We start from the raw sequence: 21,156 nt of genomic DNA, 5'->3' as shown, positions 1-21,156 counted from the left end.
AGCCTGCATGACTTCTGATTGTGAGTTTTGTGTCACGTCTAGGGTCTGTGGACCTGCCCCATACCCACTGGATCTTTCCTGGGGGCGGGGGAGGGCCGTAGACCTGGAGAGAGGAGAGGTGGCAAGAATAATTAGAACCCCGCCATCTATAGTGGCTCTTCCCTTTCCCTTCTATCCCCCCCCCACCCCCATCCTTTTTTTTCTTCTCCTTTTTAGCCCACAGAAGCCCTCACTATAGCCAAACACCCAAATGGGTGCATTAGTTTTAGCCGGGGCCAGGGGGTGGAGCAGGACCCTCCTTATTCCGGCTTCAACTACGTCCGCACGATGTCAGCAACACTGGATGTTGCACCGACGTTTGTCGCCAATTAGCTTAATTCGTGTTATGACATTTTTTTCTTTGTTTTTGTGTTTCCTTGCTTTCCTTCAGGAAGGGCCCACTTAAGCCCCACATTGACCTTTTTGGTGTACTTTATTTCTATATTTTTCTACTCCCCTTTTCTTCCCCCTCCCTCCTATATTTTGCAGTCTTTGTCTGTTGAGTCGATCCCCACCCCTCCTTCCCCTCCACCCTCCCTCTTCCTTAGCGGGTCTTGCCATGGCTACCTTAAGGTCAGGGACATTTACTCCAGATGCAGAATAATTTGGCGTCAATTACAGTAAGTTCTTATAACGCTAGAGGCCTTAACATTCCAAATAAAAGGAACCAGATCCTATACAGTTTCCACAAGAAACACATCCAGATGTTTTTGTTTTTTTTTCAAGAAACTCACTTTATATCTGCTGGCACCCCGAGTTGTCATAACAGGTACTATCCATTATGGTATCATGCGCCTCATCCAACTCGCAAAGTGTGCGGGGTCTACATCGCTTTCCACAAATCTTTTAAACCAATGGTCTTGGCAGTCGAGAGATGAGGGGGGGGTAGATATATCTTTATTAGAATAAAGTTATACGATGCTACATACACCCTGGCTAACTTTTATTTCCCCAAACAGGAGCGGGTCCCCTTTGGTTCCAGAGTTCTCCAGAGACAGTCGGGAGTTCGCCGTGGACTCAACTCTCATCGTGGGAGGAGACTTTATTATGGCTATGGCCCCACACCTGGATAGGTCCTCGGGCCGCTCTTCCGTATCCTTCGCAGCCACCCAGAAACTTAAAAAGATTATTGGGGAGTCTCCCTGTAGTAGACCTGTGGAGAACCCTGCACTCCTCCATGAAGGATTACAGTTGCCACTCATCTGTCCACAACACATACAGCAGAATCAATGACATTTTTGACTCACACAGCCTTTTGGAGGAGGACCTGAAGTGTTCCCTGGGTAACTTTATATGTTACGATCACACTTTCGTATACGGAGAGTTGAGGCCCAGGTGACGGACTCGGGGAGGGTATAACTGGAAATTGAATGACAATCTGTTAAAAGATCAAGCCTGTATGGCAGACATTTCCAAAGCGATTGACAGATTTAGGGAGACTCACGAGTTGGACCCTACTCCAGCTCCCATCAAGTGGGAAACATTGAAGTGTGTCTTAAGAGGGGTCTTTATATCCCATGGCTTGAAAATTAAAAAACATCCTTAAACCTGGCGCGGTTGCTACAGTCTTTAGAGACCCGAGAAACCGCAAATAAAAAGAAAAGTTTGGCTGTCTTGCAGACTGAAATCTCCAAAATTAGACATGAGATTCTTTCCATCCTAGAACAAAAAACCCTACACCTCAGAGACAGACTTCGGGCAGGTTATTACGAATATGGTAATAAGAGTGGGAGGTGGCTCGCGAGGGCGCACCACCCTCGCATGGCCCAGTCTAATATCCTCTCCATCAACACCTTGTCTGGATTGGTAGCCTACACACCAGGGGAGATCCTAGAGGTGTTTAGAACATATTACTCCAAACTCTATGACATACCAGGTCCTGGAGAGACAGGAAAAAATACCCCGACTGATAACATGTCTCGTTACATACAACATCTCACTAAAACTATCCAAACAAATGAGGCGGAGGCTTTAGGGAGTGACTTCACTCCCTCGGAGACGCTCCGGGTCTTAGCTGACCTAAAGGTGGGGAAAAGCCCGAGGCCTGATGGGTTCACCCCTAGGTTCTGCAAGTCTTGTGGCAAAAAAAAGGCCACGCTTATGTTGGTCCCCGCCCCAGGCACTTCAGGCCCACATTGTGGTGATCTTGAAGCCAGGAAAGGACCCTCTATCTTGCAACAGCTACAGGCCCATTTCCCTTATCAACAGCGATCTCAAAATATTCTCCAAACTGATAGCTAACAGACTTAACCCCCTCATCCCACAACTCATTCATGAGGACCAGGTTGGGTTTGTCCCGGGCAGAGAAGCCCGCGACAACACAATCAAAACACTATCTCTGATAAACAAAGCTCGCAGCTCCAGCTCTCCCGTGTCTATTGGCGGTGGACGCAGAAAAACCATTTGACAGGGTGAGCTGGAGCTTCCTGGAGGCAAGACTCAGGGAAGTGGGCTTGGGCCCTAGGGTCCTTTCCTGGATCATGGCACTATATAGCTCACCGTCTGCTCGGATCAGGGTAAATGGTCTTTTATCAGAGCCCTTCAGGAATAAAAATGGAACTAGACAGGGGTGTCTCCTATCCCCGTTGCTCTATATTCTAGCAATGGAACCCTTGACAAATGCCCTGAGGGGAAACCCCGATTTGTGGGGGGTGAGATGCAGTGATAGAGAACAAACTATCCATATTTGCTGATGACCTAATTTATGTCTCGAACCCTCGGGTTGGTCTTCCGGTAGTGTTGTGAGAGCTGGCCAGTTATGGGAAATTAAGCAACTTTAAGATTCACAAAAATCTGAAATACTCAATGTTACTCTACCGCCCTTGGAAATCAAGGAGTTAAGGGAAACCTTTCCTTCCAATGGAGGGAGAAAGCCCTAAAATACCTAGGAGTGCAAATCCCCTCTGACCCTTCCCAGATTTATGAACTAAATTATAGACCTTTCTTGTCGACTCTGGATTCGGAGCTGGAGCAGTGGTCCAAAAATCTACCTGTCCTGGTTTGGTAGGATCAATTCTTCAAAATTGAACATCCTGCCTAGAATTTTGTACACCTTCCAGACTTTACCCTGGGATTTGCCCAGATATTTCTTCACTCGCTTTCGGAGGTCAATGGTCAGGTTTGTTTGGAGTGGCTCTGTCCCTAGGCTAGGCTAGGCTAGGCTAGAAGACCCTGACGCGACCCAAAGACTGGGGAGGGGCGGGCCTTCTGAATATTGAATTATACCACAGAGCGGTGGTTGGTAGCTGCATTTTGGATATTTTTCATCATGCATCTGCAAAGTCGTGGGTGGCCCTGGAGAGAGACCAGAACCAGTTTTACATGGGAGGAGCCTTTTGGGTGTCGTATTGAGGCAGTTTGGAGGGAGACAAATATATCGCCTCTTATGCAAAACCTCTTGCAGGCCTGGAGACGTTTGGTTCGAGGGGGAACGGGTGGTGACGATCCCTGGGCTGACGACACCACTAGTAGGGAACCTGCAGATCCAAGCCACAGCTATACTAACACGCCTTTCCTTCATGCTGAACTGTGTCTTTCCAAGAGCCAAAGAGGCGATGGGCCCGAATGGTATTCGCTCAATGACTGAATTGGGAAAGGGATCCAGTCCAAAACCAGGGGCATGGATGCAGTATCTCCAAATCAAACTTCATAAACTCCGTTGGCTCCCAACGCAGACTGATGGCAGATCTCACCCCCTTTGAGGGGTTATGTGTAACGCCGAATGCCCCGACTCACAAAACCTCTCTGCTGTATGGGTTGTTGATACGCAAGACGGCACATGTTGAGACCGCCGTGGGAGGTGCATTAGGAGGAGGCCCTTGGGAGAGCTCTAGACCAAGGCCTATACCTTGTCTCATAAGCTATCAATATCTGCTAAAGCCCAGTAACTGAACTACAAGATAGTGACGCAGTGGTATAGGACCCAGGACAAACTCCACAGAATTTTCCCTGAGGTGACAAATGACTGCTGGAGATGCGTCTCTGCTGTAGGCACTATGCATTATATATGGTGGACCTGCCCTCTTATAGCCTTTTTTTGGGATGATATAGCCCGCCTGTTTGAGGCAGTCAGCAGAACTCCTCTGAATCCATCACCAGAAATGGCCCCTCCTCTCTGTATTTCCAGGTCCTGTCACGAGGGCCAAGAAGAGCCTACTGAGTCATTTTATAAATGGCCATGCGCCTCACTGTTCCCAAATACTTGAAGCGGGCGGGAGCAGTTCCGAGAGATGCTTGGGTTGAAGCTCTGGATTATATTGAATATATGGAGAAGCTCAGGAGGTCTGACTCAGGGTCTGGACACTCAGGCTTCTACTGTATATGGGCGCTGTAGGATGATTTCAGAGACTCCCCGGCCTTTCTTAGGTGGCTAGAGGAAGGCTTGATCTGAAGCCTAACACGGGATCCCTGGATGCCTTATGGCACCATGATGTTATACTGCCATGACCTTCACCCCCCCCCCCCCCCCCACCCCCCCCCCCCCCACACACACACACACACACACACACACACACACACACACACACACACACCCCCCCCCCTTGTGTATGGCCCTTTCTGTTCATTGTCCAATTTCTCTTTCTTTTCCCTTTTATTTCTTCTTTTGTTTTTCCTTTCTCTCAACCTTTTAGTTTTAACTAAAACTGTTAAAATAGTTGGAAAATATCTTTTCATTTTCTGTATACAGACTTGTATTTTAAGGAAATTTTACATGTTTCAGAGGACTCTTATTTGTCCAGTACACCGGCTGGAGAATCCTCCGATTGCTCATGATTTTTTTTTTTTTTTTTAAGGGCTTGCTCGATGTGTTTTGATCTGTTGTCTATGTTCAGATTTGCTTAGAGTTGCCTTATTCACGAGATCGGATCGTTATTCATGAGATCGGATGGTGACCTATCCAACAGCAATACCAAGGCCCACAGAGTCCTACTCACAGCCCTATATAGTTTTCACGGTTTATGGTTTCTTTGAATCTAATTCAGTCAGGTCTCTTCCAGGGCTTTTCCTTTCAGTCTTCTTTCCTGCTCTTTTGAGTTCTGAGAAGACTTTGTTGCAAGTCTGTTGGAGACCCATAGCCCGGGGGGGAATCTGTGTTCCCTTTTTTTCCTCTTAAGTTCTAGAACGGATAGGATTCTAACAACATAGTTTATCAGCACAATTTTCTACTGTATGTTGTAGGTTTATATTGGAAAATCTCAATAAATATATTTTGAAAGAAAATATTGACCTCCGCAGGTTGATCAATCAGGCACAGGTACCCTTCCTCGTTTGATGCTATGCTGAGGCATCATAGGATCTATCACCGAAAAGAACTAAAATGTAACTTATTAAATACCAATATAAAAATCAGGCACGTACACTATACTGCATCCTATATAGATGTATCTACTATAGAGTCATACATAAGAACCTATGGATATTCGTTCAGAGTCATACAATATGATTCGATATAGGATTTCCTTAGCTAAATAAAATGAAGTGACTATAATACATTTTTTTTTTTATTTTCCTCATGTGACCTCTTAGTGTTGTCTCATTATTTACCCTTCCTACAACTCTCTGGAGAACACTACGAGATGAATTTCTATTCTGATGAGTCAGCCAGCTGTAATCTATACCTTATGACTCCGAACGAATATCCATAGGTTCGAGTCTTATGTATGACTCTATAGTAGATGCTTCCATAGAGGATGCAGTATAGTGTACACGCCTGATTTTATATTAGTATTTAATGAAAGTTAAATTTTAGTTCTTTTCAATGATTTGTAGTTTACGAGGACTTTTTCTGCCACTGTGAGTAAATCATGGGATCTGTGGTGTATTGTAAGAGAAGACAATCCAGATGAATTCTAAAATACAAGATGCCCGATATGTAGAAGCAAAAATGCTTGATTGTATGAAAGAAAAAAAAAAAGGAAGAGTTTAATGGACAACAAGGCGGTGATCTTAGGATGGAGAGTTGTGTATCTGCTGTAGGTTTTCATTCAGTGCTAATACCTGGCCATAGGAAACAAAAAAAAAAAACAACACACGTCTGTGCACCAAACACAATCAGCCTATCAAGTAGCAGGAACAACAAGACCAACACTTCTAAAATAAAATGTTTATTCCAAGCAAAGTTGACGCACACAAATGATTCAGTAGTTATTGCCGTAAAAATTAATTAAATAAAAAGATGGATAAATTAAACAAGACAGAAAAAGGAGGAACTGCGGAGAACGGAACCACAAAAATATATAACATCTGCATGCAAAAGCTACAGGGAGGAGAAGATAGATAAAGAATACAGAGGCAAGTATCTAGGATTCAATTTGAATGGAGATCACACTCTTCCATCCATGAGACCACTGACGAGTCCCACGATGAAAACTCAAGCAACTTCAACCAGGGAGACAATCCCTTTGCGACTTTTAGCAATCTGAAGTCTTTCTTGGTTTAGAAGTTGCAGGAACCTTTTTTGGAGTGCCATGTGTGTTTGCAGCCAATTGTTGGTTCCTGAAGACCTTCAGCTTTCAAATAGTTGTTCTGCATCTGTGTCTTCTAGGACGATCATAATGCTTTATAAACCACCTTCTTTCAAAACCCTGTGTATATTGTAAAAATAAGATCTCCCTTCAAGTCTAACAAATGTTAATAAGGAACCAAGGTATTGTCAAGGCAAAGAAAAAAAATCATTAGAAATGCCCTATGTTTTGGTTAATGCAATCTCTGACAAAAACTCAAAAGGACACAACATTCACTTATTCAACCTCTAGATCCTAGCTATGTACACGCATTTCAAAGAATTATTTAAGGTTGAAACATTTATTACAGCCATCTTCACACATAACTCTGATACAGTATGATTCGTCAAATGTGGCAACCTCTATACTAGGCAGTAATCAGACTGCTGGCCGGCGCCACATTAATACCAACAAGTGTACTGAGAATATGGACATATCAAATGACTCCCAGTACAAAGCCCTTCAGAAAATGAACAACAATCTACTTTCGATCAATGATCCGTGTAGAATTCCTAAGGTGGGAGGGGGGACTTAACCAACCAATGATAACTGCATTGCGAGAACCATATGCAGAGCAGAGCTACATTTAAACACTCCTAATAGAAAATCACTATGTTTTTATGGTTTGTGAAGCCCTTGGTCCACACACTTAGCAGCACCATGGGTTCTGTACGTCATATTTTAGAAGTGTACCAGCTCATTATAAATACTGGGGTTAGATAAACCAATACTCTAGAGACCGCTGCCAGTCTTGGAACATCCCCCAACCAAGGTAAAAAAACAAAAAACTGCGATCTGGTCAAGCTAAGTGAACTCTTTCAGTACTGGCATGATCATACATCAACTAGCCATAGAGGCCACTGAAAGCTCGCTTCTTTATAGATTTGTAGACAGCTTCAACACCACCATAGACTAATTTTGGATTCTCCAAAATGTTGGTTCAACACAAAATTAAAAACTTTCACCACATACAGGTATCAAAATCCGTCATCATACCTACTTCCACATTTTAAGGAAAGGATTTCTGTGATGTTACAGCTATTCTGTGAAAAATCGGTTTGTGAAAAAGTGGCACCTGCTAAGAGTTTTGGCGCCGACAGTGCAAACAAAAAAAGAAAAAAAGTCAGCACTTGCAACGAAAAAAATTAAACGTGAAGGTGCACATAAGCCATGGCTGTAACAAACAGTTCCAGTAACAAACGCATGACTCAGCACTCATACGCATTTAATACTAGCATTGTTTATACTAACTGCAAAAGGTTCTTTGCACATATTTTGCTCAAAGCAGGTGGGCCCGTCTGCTACATCCAGGCGGAGTTTATTAGACCTAGCTCTAACAGATGGGTTCACATGTTTTGATCAAAATATGTGCCAAGAACCTTGCATTTTTTTGTGGTTAGTATAGATAATAGTTGTGCAGTGCAAACTAGTAGAAGAACAGAAGAACTTTAGAAGAATAGATCATTTCCTTGGCAGCAGCATAAGACGACCAAGCAAGGTAATCTACAACACTGGAATAATGAAATACCAGCAGTCGATATGTTTAGAGAGCATACAACCGCCACAGTGGAAACTCAGAACTGTATTACTAGGCTCTTGGCCAAAGTTAAAGGCACATCTTATGATAATGCTACTGTTTTTTTTTTTTCATTAGAGGACACTGTTGATGTTGGCAGGGTCAACAATACTTCAATGAAATGTCTGAGGACGCAAGTCCAGCTTCCCGCTTGGGAGGTGGAACAAGAAAAACAATACGAGGATCACGACATATAATTGCTGCCTTATAGCGAGATACTAGAATTCCCTTTTGTCCAATGGATTACAAACACTGAAGGGATTCAGACATGTAAAACCTTCTAAACAAAAATGGTTGTATGGTAACTGTAGTTGCACTGAAGAATATGGACTTTTGGCTCAAGCTCCAACTCAAACATAGCCCCTTTTACAATGCAACATTTCAGTAGAAACTTGAGATGGCGAAATCAGGGGCCAATCATAATTCACTATAAAAAAAAAGAAGGGTGGGAGCGTGGGAAAAGACATCAACATTTTCTCAAGGGCAGTTGCCCTATTCCAGAGAAGTTTATGACGCTCTGGAGATTCTGTAGTCCAATAGTAAAAAGAAAAACAAAAAAAAACAAAAAAAACTAAACTTACCCATCGTAGGCACTTAAATTTAGTCAATGCTTACATCTTTTTCTTAAGGTTACCCCAAAACTACTGTATCAAATGGATTATACAAAACCCCCACAAATGACCTGCATAGAAAATGGTTGTAACTTTGGCACGACTTCACTTAAGAGAACATTGCAACACTTCAGAAGGATTTTGAGTAATATATCAAATTGCTTAGGATTTTTCCTCATGTCTGATGTTAAGAGCACTTTCAGATTACATAGAAGTGTCCAAAGTAATTACAGAAAAGGCCACAGTTGTGGAAGAATTAATGAGCTCTTGAAATAACATGGCACAGGCAAGGATAGTCCTCACATTCTTAGCCCTTTCCCTACTGCAAAAATCAACAATTAAGTACTAGTTAAGACGTTTTCAATGAACCTCCCCGCCAACGATATGCCTTGCACATTATAAACTCGAACAGCTGTGACATGGAGCATCAGTGAACGTCACTGGTGACTTGAGTTGCCCTCTTATGTAAGCAACACAGGCACATTGACCCCCAAGTACAAGACAGTGGTGAATCCAGGCACAGGGGTCAGTGAATAGAATATAAAAAAGGAGCCAGCAAGAGATAAAAGCTCTGGCACTGGCATGAGTGTTATTCAAGTATCAAGAAAAGGCCAGAAAACAAGAGCAGACATCTTCAGAGGGTGTAGACATACAAAATTATTCCCATAATGCAGTCGAAATCCCAAAAAGATGGGGATTTGAAAAGGCCACAAAAAGTTTTATCCTCCTTTTCAGGAAGAAAGATGCACAGCATGGGGACGCCACTTCCTCTCTTTCAGTACTTCCACTGCTACGACAAGGAGAGAACATGAATCTCTGATCTGTGTCACTGACGATGGTCTTGTTGATCCTCGTCTCGGCTGCCGATGAGCAGAGGAGGAGTGGCACTCATAAAATGTTAGGAAGGTTATCAGGGCAGAGGGCATACTGGAAGAAGGTCTTGACTGCATGTTAGCGGTTGCCTTTCATAGCTTCCTTTGCAGCCAGGATCAGAGGAGTCAGGCTGGACAGTGGTTTTGCAAGCTTCAAGAATGGATGCTGTAAGAAAGAAAAAATATATCACACTAGTGATTCTTTGTACAGTCCTGTGGTTCAATACATTGTTTATATATTAATTTGTTTTTTTAGTTATTAACAGAAATTGAGATTCTGATCTAAACTGGATCACTCTTATCCAGCGTTGTCAAGATCAGATTTTTTCCCCCCCCTCCACCAAAAATACAGTAAATGCTAGTAAAAACAGTTTTCTCCCCAATAGAGCATTTTGCTTAATCTGAAACGTTTATTTTACTGACCTGTAGGAGATCTCTTGCTGATCCTCTCTTTTCTACATCCATCTCCAAAGAACGATTGAGGAAATCTCGGAAAAGCGGAGAAAGTTTTTCAGGGTTCTGCAGTTCTGGGGTGCCATTAGTAGCAATCAGATACAAAGCCTGAAGCAGGAGAATGGAGAAAGTAGAAATATAAAAACTTTAGTCGCTTCTCCCAGGATTTGAAACGCCAGCAATTTTTTGTGTATTTAGAGCTAAATTTTACAATACAATACTGAATGTTAAGCATTCCTACCTAAAAAAAAACAAAAACAAAAAAAAACAACAAAAGAAAACTAAGACCTTTAGGGTCATTCACACAAGCGTATTTTGCCAGTGTATCTTTTATGTGTCTAATACGCAGCAAAAATGCATGTACAGGGCTAAAATAGGGCATGCCAAGATTTCCTTTCAAGTGTGCAATATGTGCATGTGAAAAACGCAGGTCTGAATGGTTTAATGTAAAATCAATGAGTAAGAAATACGCAGCCAAAATATGCATGTGTGAGTCCTAAGAATTATTTTTAAAGCACAAGATAAGTAGTCTGTCACATTTTGTGAAATCCAGTTTCTGTTCCTCTCCATCTTTCTGAGGAATAAACCTCACAACACCTTGCCAGACTCCTGAATGACAAGTCCACCTACAGTAGACATTTTACTATTGAGCAGTCAACTGGGGTCATTATCCCAGAAGGAACTGTAGAGGCAGCAATTTTTTGCTGTCCCTGGAAAAACAAAAATACTAAAAAGGTAACGAATATAATTTGGAAATGTGATCTGACTTCTGACCCCACCACCATACTAAAACCATTCTAACAAAGTTTGTCAACGATCTGCTAAAGCCTCAAAACATTATTCTATGCTCCTTCTCCTAGACCTTTCTCCTCTGCCCTCGACATGGTTGAACATTCCCTCCCATTACAAAGTCTTCTCCTCCCTTGACATCACTTGGACTTCTCCTGGAGCTCCTCGTACTTCAGTGACAGAAAATGTAATGCCTCCAATTCGCACAAGGCATTCTGGCTATGTTAGTGTCCTTCAACCCTTTGCCTTAGGATGCCTACCCTTCTCAGTTTAGATTTATTTGGTCTAGAATAGCTCATGGAATCGCATGGCTTTCAGTGCCACCTTTATTAAACCTAACTCTCTGGTCCAGACATTGCCCTGCTTCAATCCAGAGTCCTTCAGTGTCTATCGGTCATATCCTCCATCTGCCTTCTAACTCAATATGAAGAAAATGAAACTTATCAATCACAAATCAATGGCTCAATTTTTCTGCCAATCATACAAGTCCGCTGTCTGTGTATCATTTGGCTCCATCCTCTCCTTTAAACACATACAAGCCCTTGCCACCCCCTCAAAACATTCCTCAGATACGATCTTTCCTCAATCCTAAACTAACAAAAATGCCAGCGCAGGTGGTCATTATCTCTATCAAGTGTACTACAACTTTCTTCACTGCGGACTCCCATCCAATGCTCTTTGCCCCTCCAATCAATCTTCAGCTCGGATGCCTTGCTAATCCACATTAGTACTCCCCTGCCCCTTCGCTCTGCCAATCCCCTTAATATCTTTGTACCTCCTCACATATAATTTCTGTTCTTCGCAAGACCATCTCTGCTCTTCTCGTTACAATCTTCTCCAGGATTTCTCCTGTGCATCACCTATACTCTGGAACTTGCTATCCCAACACATCAGACTCTCCAACCCATCTTTGAAAGCTTCAAAAAGAACCCCAAAACCTAGTGTACCTCTGCTGCAACCATAACATGAGCAGTATCTCCCCTCGCCTACTGTCTCCTTTCCTCTTCCCTTGTAGGCGGTTAGCCCCCACCGACAGAGACCTCCTCCTTTCCTCTATCAATTTCTATGTCATTTAGTAAACATTTTTTCTATTGTTTTAAAAGTGTGATGTATAGAAATCCTTGTTCTCATCTGTACAGGAATTAACGGCACTTTAAAATTAATGATAGTGTACATACAATGGATACGCCAGTAAGTGGAAAAGTGTGGAATTAAAAAAAGGAGGACATAGATTGTGAAAAAAATAAAAATGTATATACAACCCTGTAATTCGAGATTATGCAAATTATATATCAAGACATCCAAAACAAAATGGTTAACTTATTCATGTACTCTGCACAAAAAGGAAAGACAGTTTATGTTTACATAAAAGAAAGAAAAAAAGATACAGCAAAAAAGTGTTTGGTCTTTTAGGACTGAGATACTCTGTCTGGTCTTCAAGGGCTTAATATATACACATAATCAGAATTGTATGGGACAATTCTGATAAATCAGTACACATTTAAAGAAAACCCTTTTGATATCTTTGGGCGAACTAAATCCTGAGCATGTAGTCAGGCAGCTACCTCGGCATGCACCATGAAGCAAGTTGTATGGTCCTTAACTTCACAGGAGCACGAGCCCAATACTACTAGAGATACAAATAAATGAACCATTTGCTTCACTTTTGGGGTGCAAAACAAAGTACTTACCCTAAGGGGGTTCTCATTGAGATAAGGAGGTTCTCCTTCTACCATTTCAATAGCCATAATACCAAGTGACCAGATGTCTACTTTGGGACCATACGCTTTTCTGGTTACCACCTCAGGTGCCATCCAGTATGGTGTGCCCACCATGGTGCTACGCTTGTTCTGCTCAGGAGTGATCTGAGCACAGAAACCAAAGTCAGCTGAAGACAAAACAAGAAAAGGTTTCCAGGTTATTTAAATACTCATTGAAATAGGACTGCTGGGTAGTAAGGGCAATGTACTTCAACAATAAAAATGATGGTACTTTCACCATCATCAAATCGGCACTTTGCTTTTTACAGTCATAATTATCCCTTTTCAATAAGCAAGGAAACAAAATCTGATAACTTCTGAAATGCAGTAAGAAACCCCACAGGAGGAGATTGAGCAAATGTGAAGCTTAGAAAATCATTTTGTTTACAATTACGTTTAAACCCACTTAAACCGTTTGTCCAGTTGGACACTATTGATGGGCTTATGTGCAGGACAGGCTATGAATAGCAGATCAGCAAGGGTCCACTGCCCAGAATCCTAGGGGGTCACCTGTTTTATGGGCCAGTGGGCTTGTGCATTCAGCTAATTGCAAAAAGAAGTGGCCAGGTATCGAATTGCTTGTAATACTAAGCTCGGCCACTGCAGTGAGAATAGAGCTGTTTGCTTCCTACAGAAATCAGCTTGGCGCACACCAGATTGGCAATGTTCTTGGGGCTGTGGAGCCCACCAGTTTATTGTTGATGGCCTATCTTGTAGATAGGCCACCAATAGTTTGTAACTGGACAACCCCTTTAAGGATGCAACCTAGTTTGGGCTTTAAGAATGCAGCACCATTTTCTGCTTTGTTTTATTTCACCACCACATTCTGAAAGCCATAACATTTCTGTTAACTTACCAGTTTGAGGGCCTGTTTTATGAGACGAATTGTATTTAGTGACATCATTTTGCAGTACACAGGACTTTGTATTTTAACTACTTTTGCACAATAAAGTTTTTTTCCGTCACTGCATTCCAAGACACATAACATTCCTAGGTTCCCTAATTTACCATAGATGTAGCTGTACAAGGGTTTGTTTTTCACAAGATGACTTTTTGGTTTTCATGGATACCGTTTTAGAGCAAAAATTATTTTTTTATTCTAGTCTATGGGAGGCAAAATGATCAAAAAAACAGCTATTCTGGCACAGGTTTTCTTCTTTTACTTTTCTCTATGCTGGCTAATCATACTAATTTGATAGGCTGAGTTGTTACAGATGCTTATAATATAGCTTTAATTCTTTTATTTTTTTCCCATAATAAAACATTAAGAAATTAAAAAAGGATTAAAGGGGTTGTCCGGCCATAAACATTAGGTCTCATTACTTCTGTTTGCCCAATACAATGCACTTTGTAATATACATTGTGCATTGTAAATTAGGCAAACAGAAGTTATTCACTTACCTTTAGGGTTGCCCCCCCCCCCGTGTTGCTCCTCGGTTGCCATGGTTCCTGGTTCCGACAAGTCTCTTGTCCTCTTCTTGTCGGGACGACCGGGGACGCGCCTCTCCAGCACAGCTCTGCACATGTGCAGAAGAATTTCAGCCTGGGAAGCTCAGCTCTGCAGGGGAGGCGTGGCTGCTGGCTCTTCAACTCCAAGGTAAGAATGAGAGGAGGGGCGGGCTCTCGTGGGGGGGGGCGGGGGGGGGGGGGATGGATGGATGGATGGATGTGTGCAAGTGGCTGTCAGAAGTCCCGGGGGGGGGGGGGGGGGGGGGGTAGTGATGTGTGTGTGTGTGTGTGTGTGCGCGCGCAATGTCAGGAGACCCGGCTGTCAGAAATCCCAGGGGGAGGGGGGAGGGGGGGTGCTGTTAGTGTACTTGTGTGTGGGCACTGTAAAGGGGGACTCTGTGGGGGGAGGTCACAGGGGGGGCACTGTATCCCTATACAGTGACGCTGTGGATGGGGGGGCATGTGGAGGGGGGCTACTTTGGAGTGCAGTGGGGGGGACTCTGGGGGGTGGCATGTGTAGGGGGGGGTACTGCGGAGGGCACTGTGGGGGGGGGAATACTGTGGGGGGGGGCACTGTTGAGGGGGGACTGTGGAGAATGCTGTGGTTGGGGGGAATGAGGGGGGCTACTTTGGAGGGCACTGTAGAGGTGACACTGGGGGGCATGTGTAGGGGGTACTGTAGAGGGCACTGTTTGTGGCACTGTGGGGGATCATTAGGGGGGCACTGTGGGAGAGTGCACTGTGGGGGGGGGGGGGGGGGAAGGGTCATTGTTAGGGGGGGGGGGGTCGCTGTGGGAGGGGCACTATGGGGGTGTGTGTGTGTGGGGAAATGTTTTGTTTCACTTTAGCAGGGTGGGGGGGCAGTAGGTAGCCTTGCAGTGGGGGGCTGCAGGAGAGTTCTCTCTGGGCTCTCCCCTGCCCCTCTCCATTCACTATCTACACTGTGCTGCTATTTACACTCATACCAGGATTTTATCCTGACATGTGTATAACGCAGTCTCCCCTGGCCACACCCCCTCTGATTATAGTATGCAGCAGGGGGCGGGGCCTGGGCAGGGAGAGACTGTAGAGCAGTTCGATAGAGGTGGGCGTGTCGTGGGCGGGGCTAGGACGTGAGCTGAGGGAAATCCTGCCTTTTCATGTCTCTTACTACCATCGGGAGCGCGCACACAGAAGAGGGAGAGCGCAGAGCATTGTGGGAAGGCAGCACAGAGGCGCCATCTTTGAAAGCTGCAGTGAAGATCAGATTCTAAGGTAAGAAACTGACATTGCAGCTGATCTGCCGGCCGGTTTGAGCCCCTGTATGCTGTCTGTTACTATCCTTACTGAAAGGAAAGCAGCAGCATTATAAAAATTTTTACCCTGTGTGGCCGGACAACTCCTTTAAGTTATTTTTGGTAAACTTTCTTTTTTTTTTTTTTTTTTTTTTAACTTGTCCCACTGGGGGACTTTACTTTGTGATCCTTTGATTGCTTATATAATACAGTGTTCAAAAAGAGTAAGCGAACATATAAAACACAGGCCATAATAATGCTTACCATGGACTCATATGTACTCAATGTTGAGCCTGCTCTAGTTGGTAAAAAGGAAGGGGCGCCAGTGGCATACCTGGCAATTCTGGTGAATGCTGCACAGTGCTATGCTCTTAGAACAGGTCTAACTACAGGATGTTGAGCCCTGATGCCACAGTCATGGAGTAGGTTTCTAACAGTCTGGTCAGACATATTCAGTCTAGTAGCCTGTGATATTTTTTTTAGGGCTTTGGCAGTGCTCCTCCTTGCACAAAGGAGTGGATACAGGTCCTGAGGTTAGTTAGATGCCCTTCTATGGCCCTCTTCCAGCTCTTCTTGTGTAATGGCTCATGTCTAGGCATTGCTCCATGCTCTTGAGATTGCGGTGGGAGACACGGCAAACCTTCTTGCTACAGCACATATGCATGTGGCATCCTGGAGGAACAGGACTACTTGGACAACCTGTTTGGGCTACAGGTAGCGCCTCATGCTACCGGTAGGGATATGGCCACTAGCAAAACACACTAGAGAAGAATCGGTCAGGAAGGATAGGAAGAGAGTAATGATCTTTGGCCATCAGCTGCAAAATCATTTCTTTTGGGGGCTCTTTTGCTGTTGCTTCTCTGGTGAACCTGTTGTCACTTTCATTTGCTCAAAACAGGTGAAATCGATTCACAACCTCTTATGCCTCCTAACGCTACTACTACACAGTAGCGCTTCTCCTCTGTAAAATGGAGGCAGAGAAGCAGCTGGATTCGCAGTAGTGACCAGTCCAAGTGCCGGCCGCAATCAGTGCAACTCCGTCTGCATTTTGCAGAGAAGAAGTGCTGCCATGTATGGGCATCCTAACTGGCTACATTGCTATGCCTGAAGGGTAAATGACTTGGAGTAATACTAGGACACTTAAAGGGGTTCTGTCACTAAAAAAGATAAATGCTATACTTATCTATTCCTCCCCCATCAGTCTACTTACAAGATCTTCACCTCCCCTATCTTCTCCTGTCTCCTGCAGTCCGGGGCTCACTTCAGCTCCAGCTGGCCGATTCTTCTCCTTCCTGTGAGGTTACGTACATTTGGTTGGAAGTCTTCCAATGTACGTTACATCACAGCTCACAGGCCAGCAGGAGGACTGCCCATCTTCTTCAGAGATTGCTCATGCGAGCTGTCTCTGAAATGGATTATAATTCCTTCCTAGGCAGTGAAGCTACAGCACAGGGATGTGACCTTCACTGACCCAGCAGGAAGGAATTTGTGATAAGCAGCCCTCATAACAAGCTGGGCCCAGTCTGCAGTGAGCTGATCTGGGGCACTGGCGAAGTTCAACCAGGAGAAGATGTGATAAGGAGACTGACAGGGAAGGAATAGGTAAGTTTAGATAATTTTTTTTTTTTTTTATGACAAAACTCCTTTAAGGGTTTCCTTAATTTTTCTGAGCAGTGGACAATAAAATACAGGTAGCCCACTAGAGGCCCAGGAATCACCTTGTTTTTTGCTCTACAGACTGAAAACATCCTCAAGCAAAATAATGGTCTGGTACAGAGACCTAAACTCACAAAAGATACTTCCTTCAGAGACCCATAAAATTAGCCGAATGATAGGCTGTAGCAGTTAGACCTATACCAAGAGGGTGTCCATTTGGCATACATTCAGTCAATCAGAAAACCACAGCTGCAACTGTATTGAAAAGGATACAATTATGCATTTCAAGGAAAAACTGTATAACCATCCTGCTGAATGTAATTGGCAGAAACTGCGTGACTTTAGTAATGTCAACCTCATGGCCTAATTTACCTCTTCCAAACACCATTAAAAATATACTCAATAGATCACCTGCTGCAATTCATAGTCAATTCAAATGCTTGGCTTCCTTTAACTATTCCTATCCATATACCACCGTATATAGTGTCCAAGTAGCATACAATTCACATGTGCCTAGTGCAAATGACTAAAAGAAAAAAAAAAAAACTTAAAATTCCATTTTACCTCTCGGTAACGACAGCGAAGAGTGAAAGTATATAATAACCCTACGATACACTCACTTAGTTTGACGGAGCCATCCATTCCTAGAAGTACGTTATCACTCTTGATGTCTCGGTGAATAACCTGGTTGGCGTGCAGGAATTCCAGAGCTTGCAAACACTAAAACCAGAAGCAAATACAATTTTCAAAAAGGAAAAAAAAAAACCTTTTCTGTTTCAGTAGAGAGAAAAAAATAATAATTTTGTAGTAAAGATTTTTCTTTTTATTTGGCCTAAGCATGTCCAATATACAGTGATGAAAAAGTCTCTCTGTATTACGTAGATAGAAAGAGAGCAAAGAATGACCGCTGGAGTTACAGAAAGAGCCACTTCAGCAGCTTCAGTAATCCCAGCCAGTACTGCGACCTACAGGTGGGTATTCTCATCTCGGATTAGTTCACTTACATGTATCACTTCAAGTCTATTAAAGGGGTTGTCCCGAGGCAGCAAGTGGGTCTATACACTTCTGTATGGCCATAATAATGCACTTTGTAATATACATTGTGCATTAATTATGAGCCATACAGAAGTTATAAAAAGTTTTTTACTTACCTGCTCCGTTGCTAGCGTCCTCGTCTCCATGGTGCCGACTAATTTTTGGCCTCCGATGGCCAAATTAGCCGCGCTTGCGCAGTCCGGGTCTTCAGCAGTCTTCTATGGAGCCGCTCGTGCCAGAGAGCGGCTCCGTGTAGCTCCGCCCCGTCACGTGCCGATTCCAGCCAATCAGGAGGCTGGAATCGGCAGTGGACCGCACAGAAGAGCTGCGGTCCACGAAGACAGAGGATCCCGGCGGCCATCTTCAGCGGTAAGTATTGAAGTCACCGGAGCGCGGGGATTAAGGTAAGCGCTCCGGTAAACTTTCTTTACTTCCCTACATCGGGGTTGTCTCGCGCCGAACGGGGGGGGGGGGGGGTTGAAAAAAAAAAAAACCCGTTTCGGCGCGGGACAACCCCTTTAATTATACAGTAGGGGAAGGAACATACATTTGTTCAGATGCTTACTAGATTTACTACTGTACACCGATCTTCCAGATACAGTTTAAAAAAGTTCCAAGTGGGCTATGAGGCCTGGCACAAGGTTATGGTGGGCTTACACACAGTGGTACTTACCTCTCGACATACAGCAGCTATCTGGGCTTCATCCATGCAGGTTTCTGTTACAACATCCGTGAGTGAGCCGCCCGCCAGGTACTCCATAACAACAAAGAGTTCATCCCCCACCAGGAAGCTGCAAGAGATGCACAGTAGGAGACCGCAAAGGTTTAATGGTGCAACAGAGGGACAAACGCAACTTAACAAGTAGCATGCGTCTACAATACAAGTTCATTAGACATCCTGTTATATCCTACTACAGTTACTTCTGGGTAGGTAAGTGAGCTGTGAAAGACACACGAGCAGGGAAGTGCATTTAGCAAGGTTTATAGTTGAAGACAAGGGAAGACTCGCAGGTCATTCACATGATTTAACATTTCAGACAATGTTCATTTATCACATGAATATCGGATGGCAAGTTTCAAAGTGTTCATGACAGGATAAGACAATCAAGTACATATACATTTAGAATAGCAAATCTTGTTATTTGTATAGCACCAACTTATTCCGCAGCGCTTTCAGGTCATTTATTACCCCCCACCAAGGGGGTTACTCATTTTACCGACCTCGGAAGGCAGAGTCAACCTTGAGCCGGCTATCTGAAACATGCGGGGATTGAGTCAGTAACCTTCAGGTTGTGAGCGAGAGCTTAGGGCTGCATTTCTGCTGCCTTAGCATTCTGCGCCGCACAAAAAGACTATACCTGTTCCCGGCAGATGATCTCAAAAGAGCCAGCATCTTCTGCTGCCTTAACAATCAGCGCCACACGAGGCCCAGCAAGTTACATTAGCATTTTAAAGTACATGTATAACAATCTGCAAAATGCACATGGAAGAGTAAAAGGGTCCCTCCACACAGTCATGTGGTAATCCATGAATCTCATACCTTTTTACTCCAAAAAATGGCTAGAAAAAAAAAAAGTAGAATTTAACCCTTAGACTATATAGTGGGCTAAACGTAGTCAAACAATGTATACGTTTGACTAGGTTTAGAAGGCATACGGTTTGGGTTTTTTTTCCTTGTGGAATTGAAAATCATAGCCTATGCTTTTTTGGGGGGGACAGAAAAGTATAGAAACATATATTTTCTTTATAATATTGCAGTCAATGGAAGGAAATGAATAGTTGTACATTTTAATATGCGCAATGTATACTTTGTGATCAAATGCCTTCATAGGAAAAAACAAGGATTGAAATTTAAAACTTCGAAATGGGCAATGTGTTAAAAAATTTAAGGGTATGCTTAAAAATCCAGGCATTTTTAAATGCATGTTTCTCACATGTGGGCCCTAAAAGATTTTTTACCTGTCCAGGAAGTTTACAATATTTGGGTTCTTCAGCTCTTTCATTACAAGAATTTCATTTATGATCAGTTCCTTTTTCGGCTGCTTCTGGAGGTTTATTTGTTTGATGGCAACCTGTAAAAGAAAAAAAAATAATCAATCTGTTTGCTTATAACAAAATTTCAAAATTTGGGGGGGGGGGGGGGAATAAAAAATAAAAAAAAAATTTAAAAAAAAGGGACAAAAGTCAGATTGCACTGCCCAGCGCTGGAGAATTAGGCTGTAGAAATAAGATTAGCCTTTCTTTTAAGCCAAGGGTTAACTCTTACCTCTTGACCAGTGGCTACATCAATGGCAGTAAAGACAGTTCCTGAGGCACTAAATAAGAAAAAAAAAAGCAAAATGTAACGAAGGTGCCATGGAGCAATTAGTCTGTATTTGGCCTATGACAGTGCAATGATCTGCTGTAAATGGAGTAGGCTACTTAACCCATTGGTGACACCTGCCAGACATTTATGGCAGATGTCCATGGGGATTGTATGGAGTGGGCTCGGAAGTAGAGCCAGACAATACACAGCAAGTATCTTCTGTGTTTGATAGCAGACACTCGGCTGCAGGAACTATTCAGAAATGCAATATATTGTATAAGCAATAAAAATGTTTGCAAAATCCAGTCTCCTTAAGGCCATTTTAGATGGGATGACTGTCAGGCAAACGATGCCCAAAACTCGTCCCTGCACATACTAGCTGCTGTGCTGCTACATGGGAGCTAGTATCGCTGGCTTACAGTAGGAAGGCTGCAGGAGATTTCACTCCTTGCGCTCCCCCGCCCCTCTCCATTGACATAACATCGCTCAGTGTAAAAAGTGGCAGTTCAGTATTGAACGACCGCTATGTTATGTCAATGGAGAGGGACAGGGGAGCAAGAAGAGAGAACTCTCCTGCAGCTGCCCCGCCCCCCTGCTGGCCGCTCCGTGAGTGAGCCAGCTCTGCTAGCTCCTGTGCAGGAGCACAGAAGCGAGGACACACAATGGTTGCCCGACATTCGTCCCGTGTAAACCCACCTTTAGAGAACAAAATAAAGTAAAATTAGGTGAAAGTTTTTCTCCTTTTTTTTAATTTTTTTAATTACTAGAAAAAAGGGGGGGGGGGGGCAGAGGCCTTAAAAAAAATGTAATTAAGTGGCAGTTCAGCCCTTTAGA

The 21,156-nt window shown here is 43.5% G+C and overlaps 1 protein-coding gene across 2 annotated transcripts in view; it reads right to left on the bottom strand.

The window, feature by feature from the left end:
- Positions 1–6,127: 6,127 nt before the first annotated feature.
- The window catches only part of PAK2 (p21 (RAC1) activated kinase 2), a 62,755-nt gene continuing 47,726 nt past the window's right edge, over positions 6,128–21,156 (bottom strand). For both annotated transcript variants that reach the window (XM_066598134.1, XM_066598135.1), the window contains exons 9-15: positions 20,284–20,332; positions 19,977–20,089; positions 18,691–18,808; positions 17,603–17,702; positions 12,535–12,731; positions 10,025–10,162; positions 6,128–9,767 (exon numbers count right to left, since the gene is read on the bottom strand). In XM_066598134.1, the coding sequence (XP_066454231.1) occupies positions 9,681–9,767; positions 10,025–10,162; positions 12,535–12,731; positions 17,603–17,702; positions 18,691–18,808; positions 19,977–20,089; positions 20,284–20,332 (802 nt within the window). In that variant the 3' untranslated portion in view covers positions 6,128–9,680. The remainder of the gene's footprint in view (positions 9,768–10,024; positions 10,163–12,534; positions 12,732–17,602; positions 17,703–18,690; positions 18,809–19,976; positions 20,090–20,283; positions 20,333–21,156) is intronic.

The sequence above is a fragment of the Eleutherodactylus coqui genome, chromosome 1 (assembly GCF_035609145.1).
Source record: "Eleutherodactylus coqui strain aEleCoq1 chromosome 1, aEleCoq1.hap1, whole genome shotgun sequence".
In the NCBI taxonomy this organism is placed as follows: domain Eukaryota; kingdom Metazoa; phylum Chordata; class Amphibia; order Anura; family Eleutherodactylidae; genus Eleutherodactylus; species Eleutherodactylus coqui.
Note: the sequence above shows the minus strand (reverse complement) of the source record. Positions and strands in the feature narration are given on the sequence as shown.